The sequence below is a fragment of the Hyaena hyaena genome, unplaced genomic scaffold, assembly GCF_003009895.1.
Source record: "Hyaena hyaena isolate Hyena2069 unplaced genomic scaffold, ASM300989v1 scaffold_277, whole genome shotgun sequence".
In the NCBI taxonomy this organism is placed as follows: Eukaryota; Metazoa; Chordata; class Mammalia; order Carnivora; family Hyaenidae; genus Hyaena; species Hyaena hyaena.
In genome coordinates this window covers 2,000,374-2,020,297 of record NW_024080905.1, presented here as the reverse complement: position 1 = coordinate 2,020,297, position 19,924 = coordinate 2,000,374, and the positions used below count along the sequence as shown (strand labels likewise).

General features: G+C 39.0%; 1 protein-coding gene across 1 annotated transcript in view; it reads left to right on the top strand.

The window, feature by feature from the left end:
* PTER (phosphotriesterase related) overlaps positions 1 to 19,924 on the top strand; it is a 69,721-nt gene that overhangs the window by 28,038 nt on the left and 21,759 nt on the right. The window contains 2 exon segments of the mRNA XM_039245885.1: positions 7,359 to 7,829; positions 9,167 to 9,432. Of these exon segments, the coding sequence (XP_039101816.1) occupies positions 7,398 to 7,829; positions 9,167 to 9,432 (698 nt within the window). The 5' untranslated portion in view covers positions 7,359 to 7,397.

Here is a 19,924-nt window from a genome sequence, read left to right as displayed (position 1 = left end):
TCATTCTCATTACATATATATACACATATGCACATGTATATAAAATATATATTTTTAAAACCATTCTTAAAAATCACCTTCATTGATAGATGAGTATTCTTCATTGACTGATGTATAGAAACTCATTAATATCCATTTCAAGTTAAAGGATATTACAGAAGCATGAATGTCATCTGGAAGTCATCTGGTCCAACCCATTCATTTCATAGATGGGATGTGAAAATGGGCTCAGAGTGGTTAAGTTATTTGCCCCAAATCACACAACTATTTAGTGGAAGAGCCAAGAGCTCTTGACTCTGAACCTACTGTCCTTCCAACTAAATCAGGCCACTGAAGAAGAGCCTTCCAAATGAAATCGTGTGAGGAACATGGATGCATATAAAGCATGCATAATGTTTAAAACATTAACTTGTGGGATGCTTGGGTGGTTCAGTTGGTTAAGCATCTGACTTCAGCTCAGGTCATGATCTTGAGGCTCATGAGTTCAAGCCCCACGTTGGGCTCTGTGCTGACAGCTTAGAGCCTGGAGCCTGCTTCAGATTCTGTGTCTCCCTCACTCTCTCCCCCTCCCTTGCTTGTGCTCTGTGTCTTTCTCTGTCTCTCAAAAATAAACAAACAAAAAATTTAAGAAATAAAACATGAACTTGTGATTCTCCTGGAATTAGAAGTAATGCAAATTGTAAGCTCTTTATGTGACTAAATATAGTTAAAGACCAGCAGTGCAATTTGCTGATAATACTGTTTTTGCGAGATCACCTAGTGCTACGAACCTGTAGAAGAGGAAATTCGCTCTGTGAAAAGCTGAGAACTAACTTCAGTGTCCAGTTCTTTATGAAGAAAAAGAAGTTATCGTTGTATCCAGTAACTTGTTACATGTTTTACTCCTAGGTTTATGCTAGTAGTAAATCAAGGAATTTAAATCAAACATTCTCACAGAACTGAGTATAGGACCTTTCTCTTTGAAATGAGGGGTTAAGATAAACTAAGCTTCATTTTTTTCAAATGAAGAAAAACATAAAAGTCAGTTCTGTAGACATCATTCTGACAATATCACACTTGTCCTGGCTCTGATGTTACGGTGACAAGTAGTGAGTAATGTTGCATTTTGACCTGAATATAGGGGTTTTCCACTGCCCTCCCTTCCTCCTTCTACCCCCTCCCCAGTCCTTTTTTATCAAGGAGAAAATGTTTTCAATTTGTTGACTAAAGAGATAAATTCAAGAAGCCAATAGTAATAGTAGTAGTATTTACCAAAGTCATAGTGGATGTGACTTGTGGAGCTAACCATTTGGCATCTGATTGACTAAAGAGTTCATTAAAAAATGGGCAGGGAAGAGGCACCTGAGTGCATCCATTGATTGAGCATCTGACTCTTGATTTCAGCTCAGGTCATGATCTCACAGTTTGCAAGATCAAGCCTCTCCTCTGGCTCTGTGCTGATGGTGCAGAGCCTGCCCGGGATTCTCTCTCTCTGCCCCTCTCCTGCTTGTGCTCTCTCTATTTCTCTCTCTCAAAATAAATAAATAAACTTTGAAAAAAAATGGGCAGAGGACCTGAATAGAAATATTTCCAAAGAAGACATACAGGTGGCCCAAAGACACATGAAGAGATGCTCAGTGTCCTAATCATCGAGAAAAGGCAATTGAAACTATAATGAGGTCCCTTTTACCAGCCACAATGGCTAGTATGAAAGTGACAAGAAATAACAAGTGCTGGTGAGGATGTGGGACAAAGGGCATCCTTGTTCACTGCTGGTGGGAATGTAAGTTGATGCAGCTATGATGGAAAAGTTATGGAGGTTCCTTGGACAACAGAAAATAGATATACCATATGATCCAGCAATCAATCACACTTCTGGGTATTTGGCAAGAAAACAAAAATACTAATTCAAGAAGATACACACCCCTATGTTTACTGCAGCATTATTTACAGCATCCAAGTTAGAGAAGATACCCTAAGTGTCCAGTGACAGACGAATGGGTAAAGAAGATGTGGAATATTACTCAGCCATAAGAAAGAATGAGATCTTTCCATTTGCAAATAGTTGGACCCAGTGGGCATTACACTGAGTAAATAAGTTGGACAAAGACAAATACCATATTATTTCACTTCTATCTGGAATCTAAAAAACACACCAACAAAACCAGAAATAGATTCATTGATACAGAGAACAAACTGGTGGTTGCCAGAGGCGAGGTGGTGGGGGGATGAGCAAAACGGATGAAAGGGATTAAGAAGTATAAACTTCCAGTTTAAGTCACAGGGATGAAAAATACAGTATAAGGGACATAGAGAAATTGTAATAACTGTATGGTGACAGATATATGGCAAGCATTTCATGATGTATATATAATTAATGAATCACTAGATTGTACACCTAAAACTAACAGAATATTGTATGTCAACTATACTTGAATTAAAAATAAAAATTTTAGGGGCACCTGGGTAGCTCAGTTGGTTAAGCGTCTGACTTCAGCTCAGGTCATGATCTCAGTTCATGGGTTTGAGTCCCACATTGGGCTCTGTGCAGACAGCTCAGAGCCTGGAGCCTGCTTCGGATTCTGTGTGTCTCTCTCTCTGTCCTTCTCCTGCTCATGCTCTGTCTCTGTCTCTCTCTCTCTCCCTCAAAAATAAACATTAAAAAAAATTTTTAATAAATATTTTAAAAAGAGTCAATTAAGCCACAAACCCCATCCCGTCCATCAGTTGAGCAGCCCAAAGTGATTTCTGACTTTAATAATTTGTAGACTGAACTGACCTATCATTTTTTAAGGTTTCGTTTATTTGTTGTTGAGAGACAGCAGGGCAGGGAGGGGCAAAGCGAGAGGGAGAGAGAAAATCCCAAGCAGGCTCCACACTGTCAGTGAAGAGTCAGACAAGGGGTTCGATCTCACGAACCATGAGACCATGACTGGAGCCAAAACCAAGAGTCAGACACTTAATCAGCTGAGCCACCCAGGGGCCCCTGACTGACCTACCATTTTAGATGAACTGTTGCTCAGGTCCAGGAAGGCCTGTACCGGGGAGGGAACCTCTCCCAGGCACACCCATCTGTGAATGGCTTTTTCCAGGAGCGTCACCTCTTGGGTACATCTCCATCTTCATATTTGGGATTTGGGATTTGGAGATATCCTCAGATTATCTCCCCAACTTCCTTAAATAGGGGATAAAGGGGGAAAAAAGCTTGGGAATGAAACCCACCGTTTTCCTCTGAATACAAGATTCGAGCTGCTCATTTGTATCTGCGAGTGGTTCTGTTTTATTTATGTCACAGTTTGAAGAACACTCTGGGTCCCATTATTGCTCTGTGTACTGAAGTGCTTGGATTTCTTTCTCTTTATGCAGGTATAGTTATTGATTTTTTGACAATGCTTAATATGAAAAGTTATCAGCCTCCATGCAGTAGGGCCACACAGCCATATACATGTGGGCAAGGGGACATGTCCCATGCGTGTGGAGGAAATCCTGTGTCACGATTGTTCAGCCATCAGACCGATGCTGTTTGCGAGAAGACATGTCACAGGCTTGAACCTGCACAGGATAGAAGTATTCAAACGAGCTTCAAAAAATATTATGTGGCTTAAAAAATATTTGGGTCAAAAATCAAATGTCAGCTCTAAGTGCAATGTTTATAGAGTACTGAGGCCCTGCGCGATACAAATCATAAAAAAATAGAAGTGCCTGCTTCTTTGCACCAGACGGCACTTTTTTTCTTAGGAGCCCATAATTTGGAGGCTACTTTTCCAGCACGAGCAAGCCCAGTTAGAAATTTCCAGCACCTCCTACTGCCTCTGCTTTCCCACCATCTCCACTGGTGTTCTCGCAGACAGCCACCGCCTGATTTTTTCCCCCGGTTCCAGCGACGCCCTGTGGGTCTCCGCAAGTGCAGTGGCTCCTCTTTGTCCATTCTCTACAGGGCTGCCTGTATTCAGTTCATACCTTCTCTTGCATAAAGCTTGGAAATGCCTTCCCTTTTTTTTTTTTTTTAAATCAGGGAGGGTTTGATCGGGGAAAGAAAAGACTATAAGTGAAATGGAACAAAGACTTATTATAGAGATTAAAAGTTGCACAGCTGTTGGGGAAGTGAGCTGAGAACCAGTGCAGCAAGCATCAACCTACCAAGTTGACCATTTCATCTAAAGATGCAAGGCAGGAGCCTTCAGCTGGTCTAGGACCATTGAGGGCAGGGGTGGGGGCAGGAAAGGGCATGAGTCTGTGAGATCTAGAGGACGCTCATTCAGATGTGAAATGTTTAGGAAGTCCTATCCTCTGCCATGTGGGATGTAACTGAAATGAACATGTAACTCCGGGAGACAGAAAAATCAAAATGAAGTAATATGATCAGGGTGAAATAGCTGTAGCAAAATCCTGGGAAAACAAAACACTAAAATCGCCCCCAAACTACCCACCCACCACCAAATCTCCAACAGTTCGGTAAATTTGCTCTATATTTCCTAAAAATTAATTTATGTGTATATTTTAAAAAATGACACATCCTATCTATTGTCTCTGGTGTCCAGCTCAGCGCTATAGCACTGATCCCCTGCTCTTGTCTTTTTTTTTTTTCTTTAAAATTTGTGTTCCTTTCTGATTCTGTACCTGGTGAATTAGAAGGATCGTTTCCTCTGACCTGGCTGCAACACAATTTGCAGAGGAGTAGCGTCAGCGTCTCTGACTGTTCAGATTTCACTTCTGAAGTACAACAAAGCTTTTGGCAAATGTGTTTATGGCTCCTCTGTCTCTTTCCCACCACCTTCTGTTGCAGGTGTGTGCAATGCCGAAGCTGCCCTGGAAATGCCTGAAGCCTGATTTTTTTTGGTGGGGGTGGGTTATTCCTGTTTATACAGTTGGGCCCTGGGAGCTCTCAGTACCCAGAACCTTCCTCCTTAATCTGTGAACTCTTCCCTTAATGGCAGAAGGCCAGTGAGTGGTAGCCCTGTGTGTGTACCTTGAGAAGAGAACGACTTTCAGGCTGAACGTGGGTGGGAGAGGCTTTCTAGCCGTACAGGAAGCATGACTGCCACATACATATTTTATCCCACTAAAGGACACATTCCAGCTTAGAGCAGTGGCGTCTCCAGTTTGTTCTTTCATCAATTCTTATCCTTTAAGTATGGGTTACATTGTCTGTGATCATAGGAAGCACGGACTAGTTCTGCCTGAGGAATTTCCCATGAGAGATGACATTTCTTAAGTGATTTTATTTCTTTTTTCACAGATTCACAGGTTACGAGCTTGAAACTTACTAAAGTTGCTCTTTCCAATATCTATCAATTAACCATGCAGTGTGGTATTTTTCTAGCAAAAGTGATAGTGGCTCCCCCCACCCCATTTTTTTTTTTTTTTTAAATCGAAGTATAGTTGACACACAATGACAGTGATAGTGTTTTATCAGTTTATCCAAGTTTCTGGTCCCTGTTCATCAGACGAAAGGAAAGAACAAATTAGCCCATATGGAAAATGAAATCGATCATTAACGGAACGGTGATTTTGTCAACAGAAAGAACTAGCTATGTATTCTTTGCATTCAGTAACAGGGAATAAGGCATTGAACAGTGAGGTCCTAGACATCATCGATGGAAATGACTGCCCTGTGCAGTGATGGGCAGCTACATAGTGACTCTCTAAACAGATGCCAGCTTCGGTCATCGTGTGAATTATTTAGAAGTTAGAAGTTTGGCTTGCAGAAGAGTGCTACCGAACAAAAACTAATGGCCATGCTAGCCGCACATCCTACAGTTCTCTGCCAAACAGTCGAAATCAATTATTTACACATTACGGGCCAACATAGATCAAAATCCTCAGCTCCAGTGGATTGATGTAAAGCTGCCTTTAGCTTGCTGCCCCCTTTTCTCCCACCCTGGTCTCTTTTCACCTTGCCTCTTGAATGTACTAAACCCCCCTGCAAATTGTCCTCTACCTGTTCCTCCCCCAAATGATCTCCTCTCTAGCCAAACACTTCGTCTGAAAAAAAAAGAACCTAGGGAATCCATAACAGTTCCTAGAACTAGCATAACAAAGCGACTGCTTGTTGACCATGTGCTGTGTGCAAATCATGTCTATAGGTCTTTTTTACCTGTGGTATCTCATTTCATTGAATTCTTAGGGTAGCCTAGGAAATGTGCATTGGTATTCTAAATTATAGGTAAGAAAACTGATAAAGGGGCAGGGATGGGGGGGTGGAGGGGAATGATTTCAGCATGTCTTTTAAAGAAACAGCTTGAGAGCTTCAAAGGCATTTTCTTTTACCTTTTGTCACTATCCTCCGAATGTGCGTGGCTAGCTCTCTGTGTAGACCACTGTTTCTGGCAGGGGTTTCGCTCTTGGCCACGGAGGTGTTTGTCTTCACACTTTCAGTCGTGCCTTCTTCTTTCCAAGAGAATCCCTTCATTTAGGAAACATACGGACACATGATAGCTCTGGAACCGTGGTTTTTTGCTGTCAGTGACGGAAACTTGGTGAATCCTTAGTATGTGTTACGAATGAAAGTAAACAGGATAAATGGAGAGGTATTTACTCTTTTTGGAGATGGCAAATTTCAGCTTCAGTAAATTATGGTTGCTTTCATTATAATGAAGGATTTTTTGCTCTTAATGATTTTTGAAGTTTCTATGTGCCCTAGACACAATAAAACATCTAGAGCAGAGAGGTTTTTATTCTTGTTTTTTGTTTTGTTTTGTTTTGTTTTTTAATTATTGAACCTAGGTATTTTCTCCCCAGTTTGTTTTGTTTTGTTTTGTTTCTTGGATGTGGGGGGAAATCTGTGAAATCATCAAGGTCAGAGAGTTCTGTCATATGTGTATTTGTATCTCCAATTTCTGGCACATGATGGACCTTCAATAGGAGTTTGATAGTAGATTCATGTGGATAGTGAGTAATGGAATGATCAGTAGCCTCAGTATATTTATTTGAAAAATGACAAATGAAAAAGTTCTGAGACAAGGCTGGTTTTTATAAAAGTTACTGGTTATGAGGAGGTTTTTAAAAATGGAGATTACTGTTGAATTGACCAAGAGAGCGTAGCTGTGACTAATGAGATAAAATTAAGAAAAAGGAAATTGTGAGCTGAACACCAAGAAATATTTGCAGTAGATAAGGATGGGATTAAATCAGGCAAAGGAGTCCCAGTGGAAGTGGCTGGGGGACATTTAATACCATGCATGTCACTTAAGGCTGCAGTGAGCTTCCACAATTTACTAGAGACTGACTCTGGCTTTGGCAGGGTGATAAGTGGGACCATATCTCTCGTCTCATTGATTCTCTTTCTTACACAGGTATACATTCACAGCCTCCCATCCGCTACGGACAGAATTGATGTGCGTGTTAAATTTTCTGATTATCGTTTTCTTTTTTTCCAGAAAGCACTCTTTTCAGAGCATCTCCTGGTATCAGCAGAAATGTCCTCCTTAAGTGGGAAAGTCCAAACTGTTTTGGGCCTTGTGGAGCCAAGCAAACTGGGCCGCACGCTGACCCATGAACATCTGACAATGACCTTTGAATGCTGCTACTGCCCCCCTCCTCCATGTTATGAAGCTACCTCTAAAGAACCTATTATGATGAAAAATTTATTTTGGATTCAAAAAAACCCTTATTCCCATAAAGAGAACCTTCAGCTGAATCAGGAGACAGAAGCCATCAGGGAAGAACTGTTGTGTTTTAAAGCCAATGGTGGGGGGGCTTTGGTAGAGAACACAACTGTTGGCATTAGCCGAGACGTGAAGACATTGAAGTGGCTTGCCGAAGAGACTGGCATCCATATCATATCTGGAGCTGGGTTTTATGTGGATGCAACTCACTCTCCAGAGACCAGAGCCATGTCAGTCGAACAGGTAAGAAGCCCTACATTCTTCAACAATTTTTGCTCGTAAATTCAGAAAAGCCAGAACTTCAGACGTTGGATTATCCCTGCGTGTCATCTACATTGGAGAATGTCACTGACTCAGAGGTAGCTGGGCACACTATAGAAGTTTGCTAGCTAGCAAAGACATCTGCCAGTGGGGACCCAAATTAGGAACATTTCATTTCATGAAGAAAAAAAAAAGTGTCAAGGAAGGAGCTCTTAATCCACTGGTCACTGAAAAACCCAAAGTGTTAACATTCAGATTTGTACGTATTGTATCTGTGCTCAGTGGTGGTGCTACAGTCTGTTTGTAAACCTCATTTTTCCATTATAAACTTCAGTTATGTAACCTCGATCTTCTTTTTGGATTTTATAATAACCGGCAATAAAAATGCACTGCAGGGTGAAACTTGGCAGGCAGAGACTTGGCGCATTTGCGAATATGTTTCCTTCTTTTACAAAACAGGAGGGGTGGGGGAAGAAAATCCATTCCTGTTTTTGTTATCATATGATCTTGAGCAAGAATGGGCAGAAGGAAGTGAATCTTTCAGAGAGAAAAAGAAAGAATTAGCCAGAAATCTTTTTTGCATATAGATGTGCTATCTTTCTGTGGTAGTAACGTAATGTGTTTATGCATATTGTATACATTTGTATGTGTCTTCCATTATCTGCATGATAGGCAAAGAATGTCACCTATAGTGTTTGCAAAGAATCAGTGAATCATTAAAATCTTTGGATTTCAAAACCTTACTGCATTGTTTTCCAATCAGCGCTTTACCTTTTTATACGTCTATATTATCTGAAGACTATCCTGAAGTCAGCTATCACACATTCTTCCAACCACTCTTTGTAGTAAATATACATAAGAACCAAAAAATATGATATTAATGTCATGTACTATAAATTTCCTTATGTTGTATGGGATCAAGGAATGCAAAGATAAGGGAGAATTAAAGAATCAGTTAATACAGTTGACATGTTCAAGGGCAATCTTTTTATGTTCTAGATGTTCCTCAGGTTAAATTATAGATTTTTTTCTCATCTGAATGTACTGCATGAAGTCACATCTTTTTCCCTATAGCTTTCTAAAGCCATAAATTTCTTGTTAAATAATCACAGTAAGATATTATCGAGTCTTTGACTTAGAATAACTTGTTGAATTTGAGATTTGGTCTTTCTCATTGACCGATATTAACTGAATGGATACCGAGCACACCTTTTAAAAGCATGAATGACTGAACGAATAAATTTCATTCACTCACTGTGGGGACTCTGGGTTGCTAATGCCACAGTCTACAAAGTATCTTCTTTCTCACTCTTCCTTAGCTTACTGATGTCCTTATTAATGAAATTCTCCATGGAGCTGACGGAACCAGCATCAAGTGTGGCGTCATTGGAGAAATTGGTTGCTCCTGGCCTCTGACAGAGAGTGAGAAGAAGGTTCTTCAGGCAACAGCTCATGCTCAGGCTTAGCTGGGCTGTCCTGTTATTATTCATCCTGGAAGGAATCCCAGCGCACCATTTCAGATTATCCGAGTGTTGCAAGAAGCAGGTGTAGACGTCTCCAAAACAGTTATGTCCCACATTGATAGGTAAGCAGACTATCTCCAAATTAGTCCCAAGGCACCAGATGATTATGGATGATCAAATAAATAATATCGTCAGATTAATAAAATACTAATCACCTAGAGAAAACCACTAACTACCTGGATGATAATATTTATAACGTTTTACAATAGACATTAATAAAAGTCATTGATGCCATTTTTGTGTCCCAATTCTGGGTCTGTTAGTGTTCTAGGTATTTTGTGTAAATAATTTCTTTTAATTTACTGAGTCCTCCCTAACTCTTGATAGTAAGTGTCCCTGTGTACTTTGTCTCTGATATCAGAGTAGCTGCCAATTGTACATGCTCAGAATCTGTCAGTCGAGGGATGACTTTCTCTGCAGATCTAAAAGGAAGGGAAAGTGAATGGTTTCACTCAGAGGAGAAAACCATAAATGTAAACATTCAAGTTTGCTGTTGTGACTGCTGGTTTGAATCCTCTGAATTTTGGAAAAGGCAATTAAAAAACATAATAGTAATGGGTCTAATGATTTGTCTGGCAGTATTCTTAGGTTCCAACAGTGACTATCACAAATTAGAAGACGCTGGGTGGCTTAAAGTAATAGAAATTTCTTTCTCACATTTCTGGGGGCCAGAGTCTCAGAGGCAGGTGCTGGTAAGACTAGACTTGTTCCAAAGACTCCAGGGAACAACTACCTTCCTTCTTCCACTGTCTGCTTGTTCTACACATTCCTTGGCTTGTGGCCGTAAAACTTCAGTTTCTACCTCTTTCTTCACATGGCTTCCTCCTGTCTGTCTGTGTCTTCTCTTTTATTTCTTAGAAGGACACATCATTAGATTTAGTGTCTACCCAGAAAATCCAGAACGATCTCATCTCGAGATCCTTCACTTCATCACAACCGCAGACTCTTTCCAGCTAGGGTCGTTTTCAGAAGGGGAGAGGGTTAAAACACGGACATATCTTTCTGGAGTCCACCACTCAACCCCCAACACATTACATTAGATGTGTAGGAGTGAGCAGAACAAGTGACTATCTGAACAGGTGTTGCCTTTATGAAGAAGCCTAACAGAACTGCAAAGGCTAGACATTAGCATTTGATTAAGGAATTAAATTGATTAAGGAATTAACACAAAACAAATGAGACTAATAATACATTACAACTACTTCTATCTTGCATATTGGAATAAAGCCATACCAACAGACTGGTAGATCCTCATTATCACACTTGGCATTCAGCTATTTAACAAACTAACAGTCCTACAGAATGTACTGATAAAGTACTTCTACTTAATAGAAATATTGTAAAAGCCTACACTGAAAAAAGTTGTTATAATTGTGGCAGAAGAGAGAAGCCAATATTAATGGAGAGACCGAGAACAGCAAAGTAAAGGCAATTTTCCTGGCAACTGGGTTGGTATCAAGAACAATGCATGCAGGGCTATTTTCAAAATCTTCTGGTCACACTGATAAAATAGAGGGATGCTTCCAGATCCCCGTCATAGACATAGGGCACCATAGTATGAAGAAGAGAATCTTTGGACCCAGAGACACCTGCTTTTGAATCTTAACTCTACCATTTGCCGTGAGATCTAGGGTAGGTTCACACAAATTTAAAATAATGTATTTGATAATGTTACCTTGTATGATATAGAACATATGTAGCACCTTTAATCAAGAAGGATGATTCTTTAATACTCAAACAATGTGAAGTATGTTGTTCAAATGAGTAAGATAATATATATTATTAAATTTCATAAATATTTCTTAGGTTCTTGAGAATATTTGTATTCTGCTGCTATTAGGCTCTCTACAGGTCCATTAGACTACCTGTAATTATTAAATTAAATTAACCATGTTCAAATATTGTATATTCCTACTGACTTTGTGACTGCTCGATTGGCTGGTTACAAAATGAAGTATGTTAAAATCTATTATGGTGGATTTTTAGTTTCTGACTGTGCATATTTCAATTTATATATATATATAAAATTCAATTTATATATATATAACTCAATATATATATATATATAACTCAATATATATATATATTTGAAGCTATGCTATCACAAGTTGTTTTTGTATATATATCAATATATATATATATATATATATATATATATAACTCAATATATATATATATTTGAAGCTATGTTATCACAAGTTGTTTTACCTTTCTGGTGAATTGAAATTTATTTCAATGTATATTGAATTGCTTTATCTCTAGTAATTTGAGTCATGCTTTTTGTTTGAAAGGCTATTTTATCTGATGCTAATGTGACTATACTGATCTTTCTGTGTTAGTTTTATGATTTAGATGTGTTTTACATAAGGGGCATGTGACTGGGTATTGGGTTTTACCCAGTCTCTTCTTTTATATGAAAAATTCAATTTATTTACTTTGACCATGTTTACTAAAATGTTTATTCCACCTTTTCTTTTTGTCATAGTTAATGTTATTCTTTCTTGATTTCTTTTATCGATTTTTTTTTGCTTCCTCATTTTATCTTTCCCCTTTAATACTTTGGAAGGTATATATACTATTTCTATCCTATCAGTGGTTATGATAGAAAATGTAACACATATATTTAACATATCAAGTTTTAAATAAAATGAATTTTTTATTAACCTTCCTGGTAAGACAAAGACCCTAGAACCCTTCGATTTCAATCATTTACCATCTAAGTTATATACTATATTTTTCCAGAATGTGTGTCTATTTTCTTTTTCTAATCCCAGTGATTAGGCATTATTTTACTATCATAAGACACATAGATGGTCACTGTGTATTTAGATTAGCCTTTCTGTTGGCTATTTTCTTTGCTCACCATTCACTCTTATATCTCAGTTCTTTATCCTTGAATTTCCTTAGGTACATCACTTGAAGTTCCTTTGATGTGTATCTGTTTTGGTAATAAATACTTAGATTGTATGTACCTGAAAATGTCTTCATTCCTTCATTCATAAGAGGTAATTAAGTAGAAAAGGTAATTTATAATAATTAATTAAAGTAGACAATTCTACTTAAAAGTTTTTCTAAGCCCTTTAAAGATATTCCATCACCAACCTACATATGTTATTGTCCTTCATAAGTCAGCTGAACCTATTTATGTTTCCTTTGAAGTAATCTGCCTTTTCTTTCTGTTTTTAACCTCTTTGTCTCTGGTAGTATGTATTTACACTACGATCTGTCTCAGTGGGAATTTCTTCTTATGGTGTATGCTTGGGATTCCTGGATATGAAAATGTAGTTTTCATTGTTTCTGGAAAACTTTAGCCATTGTCTCTTCAAACACTGTTTCATCTGTATCTTCTTGATTATTTGCATCATAAACTCCAATTTGATAGGTGTAGGATCTTATTACCTGTCCTGCAAGTCTCTTAACATCTCCTTCATATTTCCATCCATTTGCATATTTGAGCTATTTTTCTTAAAGTTCTATCTTCTTATTTTCTATTTCCCTCTCCAGCAAAATCAGTCTGTTGCCTAGCTTATCAATTTGGTTTATAGTATTAAGAATAGGGGTGCCTGGGTGGCTCACCCGGTTAAGTGTCTGACTCTTGATCTTAGCTCAGGTCATGATCTCATGATTCGTGAGTTTGAGCCCCGCATCGGGAACACTGTCAGTGCAGAGCCCGCTTGGGATTCTGTCTCTCCCTCTCTCTTCCCCTTTCCAGCTTATACTCTCTCTCTCAAAATAAATAAATAAACTAAAAAAAAAAAAAAAAGAACATAACACCTGAAACCATACTCCTTTTTTAAAAAAATTATATAAGTTCTCTTTGTTTACTTTTTAAATCTGCTTGGTTAATCTGATAATTTCTTTTTCCTTCAATATGTTTACAATTAAATCTTTAAAAAATATTAAACATACAATATTTACCTTGTGATCAAGAAATCTAATTTCTTTTTTTAAAATTCACTGTTTTACTTTATATCCAAGTTAGTATATGGTGCAACAATGATTTCAGGAGTAGATCCCTTAATGCCCCTGACCCATTTAGCCCATCCCCCCCCCACAACCCCTTCAGTAACCCTCTGCTTGTTCTCTATATTTAAGAGTCTGTTATGTGTTGTCCCTCTCCCTGTTTTTATATTATTTTTGCTTCCCTTCCCTTATGTTCATCTGTTCTGTGTCTTAAAGTGCTCATATGAGTGAAGTCATATGATATTTGTCTTTCTCTGACTGACTAATTTCACTTAGCATAACAGCTTATAGTTCTATCCATGTAGATGTAAATGGCAAGACTTCATTCTTTTTGATTGCCACGTAATACTCCACTGTGTGTGTGTGTGTGTGTGTGTGTGTGTGGTATATATATATATATATATATTCTTTATCTAGTCATATTCTTTATCTAGTCATCCATTGATGGACATTTAGGCTCTTTCCATACTATGGCTATTGTTGATAGCGCTGCTATAAACATTGGAGTGTATGTGTCCCTTCGAAACAGCATACCTGTATCTCTTGGATAAATACCTAGTAGTGTAATTGCTGGAGTAGTTCTGTTTTTAATTTTTTGAGGAACCTCCATACTGTTTTCCAGAGTGGCTGCACCAATTTGCATTCCCACCGCAGTACAAAAGAGATCCTCCTTCTCTGAATCCTCACCAACATCTGTTGTTGCCTGAGTTGTTAATGTTACCCATTCTGACAGGTGTGAGGTGGTATCTCATTGTGGTTTTGATTTGTATTTCCCTGATGCTGAGTCATGTTGAGCATCTTTTCATGTGTCAGTTGGCCATCTAGATGTCCTCTTTGGAGAAGTGTCTATTCATGTCTTTTGCCCATTTCTTCACTGGATTATTTGCTTTTTTGGGTGTTGAGTTTCATAAGTTCTAGATTTTGGATTACTAACCCTTTATCTGACAGTCATTTGCAAATACCTTCTCCCATTCCACTGGTTGGCTTTTAGTTTTGCTGATTGTTTCCTTTGCTGTGCAGAAGCTTTTTATTTTGATGAGGTCCCAGTAGTTCGTTTTTGCTTTTGTTTCCCTTGCCTCTGGAGATGTGTTGAGTAAGAAGTTGCTGTGACCATGGTCAAAGAGGTTTTGGCCTGCTTTCTTCTCGAGGATTTTGATGGCTTCCTGTGTTACATTTAAGTCTTTAATCTATTTTGAGTTTATTTCGGTGTATGGTGTAAGAAAGTGGTCCAGGTTCATTTTTCTGCATGTCGCTGCCCAGTTTTCCCCAGTACCACTTGCTGAAGAGACTGTCTTTATTCCATTGGATATTCTTTCCTGCTTTGTCACAGATGAGTTGGCCATACATTTGTGGGTCCATTTCTGGGTTCTCTATTCTGCTCCATTGATCTCAGTGTCTGTTTTGTGCCCGTACCATACTGTCTTGATGATTACAGCTTTGTAATACAGCTTGAAGTCCGGAATTGTCATGCCTTCTGCTTTTTTCAAGATTGCTTTGGCTATTAGGGGCCTTTCCTGTTTTCATAGAAATTTTAGGATTGTTTATTCTGGCTCTGGGAATAATGCTGGTATTATTTTGATAGGAATTGCATTGAATATGTAGATTGCTTTGGGCAATATTGACATTTTAACAATATTTGTTCTTCCTATCCAGGAGCATGGAAATAAATCTAATTTCTAATGTCTTTCCCCCACTCCCAATTTTATAGTTTGTTGGTTCTTCTGGCTTTTATTCACATGAGGTTGTTTTCTCTTATCAAAAAAGAAATGTTATTGTGATCTTGGATTCCTTGGAAATTATTAGGAGTCCTAGGTTGGAAGATATTTTTTTTTCTCGTTTGTTTGTTTCTTGTAGGCAGTTAGGTGGCATTGGCAATCTGGGACTACTTAAGACTCAAAATTTTTTAAATAAAAAATGTTGATTTGTGGCAAAGTACTGGTAGTATAAAACTTACCATCTTACCCAATTTGAGGTAAAAGTTTAGTGGTATCAGATACATTCATGTTGTTGTGCAGCCGATCTGCAGAACTCTTTTCATCTTGCAAAACTGAAACTCTGTACCCATTGAACAGCACCCCACTTCTCCCCACCAGCCATGGCACCCACCATTCTATGAATCTGATGACTCTAGGTACCTCATTCAAGTCATACAGTATTTTGTATGTATGTGTGTGACTGCTTAAACTTTTGACTTGAGGAGTTTTGACCACACAGGTTCCATGAATTCTGGCCCCTAAACTCAGAGAGGGTGGGCTTGTGGTTATGCCTTCTCACTGGAGACATTTTTTTCTCAATCTGCTTCCCTTTCACCAGAAGACAAGATTGAGAAAGGCATATAACTTCTGAAGACTCCCTCTGTGGACCAGGTTTTTTATCTCTTCTGCCCACATGGGTGTTGTCTGGGGTGAGGGAGCACTCCCCCTATGTACTGATGGGAACTGTGTCTCCAGTTTACCTCCCACCTTATCCAGGCTGCTCTCTGTCTCCCGTTGGCCCATTAGCCTACTGCCGTCCCCTACCTGCCAGGCAAATGAACACTCTAGGCCTCCCCTAACCTCTCAATTTCTCTGCTCTCCTGTTATGTCTGCACCGTGAGAACGTCCTTTACTTCCCCACCAGCCTCATCAAGCCTTTAAAAATATGATTATTTTTTCCCTTTCATTTTATTCCGTATTGTACATGCACGATGCTGGAGAGGCTTTCTCTGAACATTTAGTCTGCCATACTCCTTGAACTGGCTCATGGTGATTCTTAAAGAAGAATCTTTCTAATTCTCATTTTGTTGGAAATTGTGAAATAAATCACACTCCTAGTACAGTAGGACATCTTTGCTCATAAAATCAAATAACATATATATGTACATGTACGCATATTTTTTTTAAATAACAACAGTACATTATCTGATTTTCAGGTGTTGCCATCCCAGCGCCTCCCTGTAGAATGGGTCAGGGTGGAGCTGAGAGGTTGGCCTGGCATGAGACAGATTCAGAGCATCCTAGAAAATCCCGAGACCATTTCTCGAGCAGCCACCCATTCTGTACCTATATTAGGGACCATGCAGGGTGCCAGTGCCTGAAATACATACAAGTAGGAACATTTCAGTGAGAGGCAACTGGGCAAAATGGCTTCAGAAAAAGTCGTGCATTTGGAAAAACAAATGGGATAAAGTAACAAGAAAAAAAAAAAACATAATCAGGGAGGCAGATGCCAGCCACTTTAGCTTTTCAATGTGGGTGTTCACAGCAAGAGAGTTGCCAGGCTGAAGTGTGACTAGGTCAGCCTTTCACAGACTCCCGGAGGTCTGCTGGGCTGTGCACGCAATCTGATCTGTACTGAAAGGGCAAGGTCTCTAGCTTTTCTAATGGGGACAAATCACAAAAGAGCATGTATTTCATGCAGCAAAATGCACAGACAACACACAAAAAAAAGAAGAGCATTCTGAAAACAAGGCCTCCACGGAAAACAAAACGGAACAAAACACGGAATCGTTCATTTCTCCCACCATGCCCTTTTAGGCATAAAAGAGAAGGCTCGGAACCCACAGGCTGTTCTGATTGCCAGGTAACCAGTGAAGGCGCTGGCTCTGCCCCGTGGCTGCTTTTAGAACACTGGGGTGTCCCCCAGGACGGCCGCTGGGCCTTGACCACGTATAAAATTGGTGCATTTATCCCCTTAGAGTGAGACTTCTATCCTTTGAGAATACAAAATAGCAATATTCCAGCATGGACGCAATCGCGTTAAAGCAATGAAATATTTTGAAAGTATATAAATCTTCACTAGCATTCTTGCATAAGGCATTTTATCTTAAAATGCATGTTTACACACACACACACAACAACAACAACAACAACAACAATAATAGCAAAACTGTTATCTACCTATCCAAAAGGAGCAGGTGGGACTCTGAGAGGGAAGAGTTAATGAATGGCAGACATCTCAGGACACCTCTGAACCACGCTGGTGTCACGTGACCACGTGTGACCTGCTTAAGGTCATTTACCTGGAGATAACAATCTGACAAGATAAATCTGCTTCTGTGTCTAGGCCCTCCCCTAACCATCTGTGCTCTTTAAGAAATATGGGCCTGTGGACTGCCTGCGGAATGCTGGGAATTTAGCCCTAGGGAGCCCTGCAGGGGGCTGCCCTTGACAGTTATCGTCACCCAAAGTCAACAGTTATTGGAAAATAACACCAGCACCTAAGCGTCCCTGTTTGGGTTGTTAATCCACATAGGCTTTGTGCCTTTTAATCATTTTGTGTAATTTTACTACCTGTTAAAACTCTATCCGCACTTCCAGTTGGCATGTAATCACAGCACTGCATCTGCCCCGGTCTAACATTGGGTGTATGTGATTAAAGAAGATACCCCATGCAGTGCATCTCCATGGAAATTTTATCCTTAATGTACTATAGAGTAGGTATTTTTGTGACAACACAGTTTTTTCATTACCAGTGAACACTGGGTAAAGGAATATGGCTGGAAGGCATTTGGTACTATTTACTGATTAAGTTTTGAGCCCCCGGGAGGGCAAAAGACAGGTGCTGTGCCTCAATCTTTTTTTCTACGTGGTTATCTATCTAACAAACCACAGAGCTTTGATGGGAATCCAGGGCCTAGAGTTTGATTAGGGGCACAATAATAATTAAGTGCAGGAAAACAGCCCACCTCTCTCTTTGAAAATTGCTGCCTCTGGAAGGTAGAAGAATTTGACCCAAGGGTTCTGAAAGAGAACGGCGAGCACAAGCGATGGACTAATAACACATTTTATTCTCCGTACCTCTGATTATTCACGCCAGATTCACCTAACTCTTTATAGGATACAATTTCGAAATATTTTTTCATACATTTAATTAGATGAAGTAAGAGCATGGAATATTACTTCATTCATTCATTTACTCATTCACTCAACAAATATTTACCGAGTACCTTATTACCATGTACCAGACACTGGAATGTAGCAGGGACACTGCCTTCAAAATGATTACTGAATTATAATTATGGTGACTTTTAACCTTAAGGATGTCTTTGAAAAGCCACCAAAAAATGATCTGGGATCCTTGGAACTGTACCCTTTTAATTCCCAGGAATACTAGTGAATCAACGTGAAACCATTCAAAAACAACTCCAGGCAAATGTTTGGCAAACTTAAATTGAGCAAAACATCCTTACATACTTAAATAGATTGCCAGGATTTTAAAGAAAGAACAATTGGAATGCTATGCACACAAAATGGTTTATAACATTTAGCATCCTGTGTGTACAATGCTGTATTTCTTAACAGTTTATTATTAGCATTATGCATATGCATGCATTATGTGCATAAGGAGAGCATGCCTGAGAGGAGCGAGTACACATAGGAGAGTATGTACATGGTGCACATTATTTATAGTACAGACAACTTATTTAGTCATATTGGCTCAGATCCTACCACGGAATAAAAAATTAAAGAAATCAGTTCAGGCCACAAAGTAGGGGCCTGATAAGCAAGTGAGAGTTTTTAAAAAGAAGATATTTACTAATAACACTCCCTTTTTTGAATTTACTAATGTCCACTGACATTTCTTCTGCTATCTCTATGGCAGATGATAGGAAAGAAAAACTAGAGAAAAGAAAAAAAAAACCCCGAGGTGCTTTGAAAGTATGTCTTTCTGGCCACATGTATATAACGTGTATGGCTGGGGCTGAATTTTATATAAAAATCTACACTGGTGGGTAGAGAGTTCTCACTGGCAGAAACACAAACACTGAATATATTTCAGGTTACAAGTGTGTGAGGACATTGGAAGCAACTATTCCTTTATCAGTGTGTGTATATCCATTCTATTCTATATTCTGTGCATGAGACAATGGAGAAACAGGGTACTGGAGTCATGTTGCTTAACTTCCAGTTCGGACAACGGCCCTTATTTGCCTGATCTTGAGAAAGTCACTTAAGCCTTCAAGTCCTTCTCATCTGTCAAAAGGGGTTAAGAAAAATTACTCCTAACCCTTAATGCAGTATTAGTATTCTTGCCCTCTTAGTGTTTACCATGGATTTCCTTTCATTGCAGGACCTCTTTAATAAGAAAAAAAAAGTGCAGACAAATGTTTGACAGATTGAAATGTAGCAGAACTTCTTAAGATACATAAGTAACACCAAATAAAATGCAATTAAGTAATGCTGGTAATTGATACTTGTGGAGTATCCCAAATTGTGCTTTTTACAGACATATGGGCAGATCAGTCCATGTCAGGGCCATAGAAGGCACGGGTCAGATATTCTCTCTAGTACATTATAACCACCCAAACCTTCTACCAGAAATTTTTTTTCTAAAGTAATTTTTCACTATTCTGACACTATTCCCATGAAATGTGACATTTTAACAAATAGGATTGCCACGTCTATGAGATTTATCTTTACTTTTCTCAATACCATCGTCCCTGAACGGTGGACTGCCTTACAAGAAAAACGCAACCTCCTTTGTGCTGTGTGGCAGCTGGAAAGTTCATATGGTAAAAAGCTCTTCCTAGGGTATATAAACTGTGAAATGCATTTTAAAATAAAGTTTTAATTACATTTCGCAATTCAGAGCCAGCTTCTGGTGTTAGTC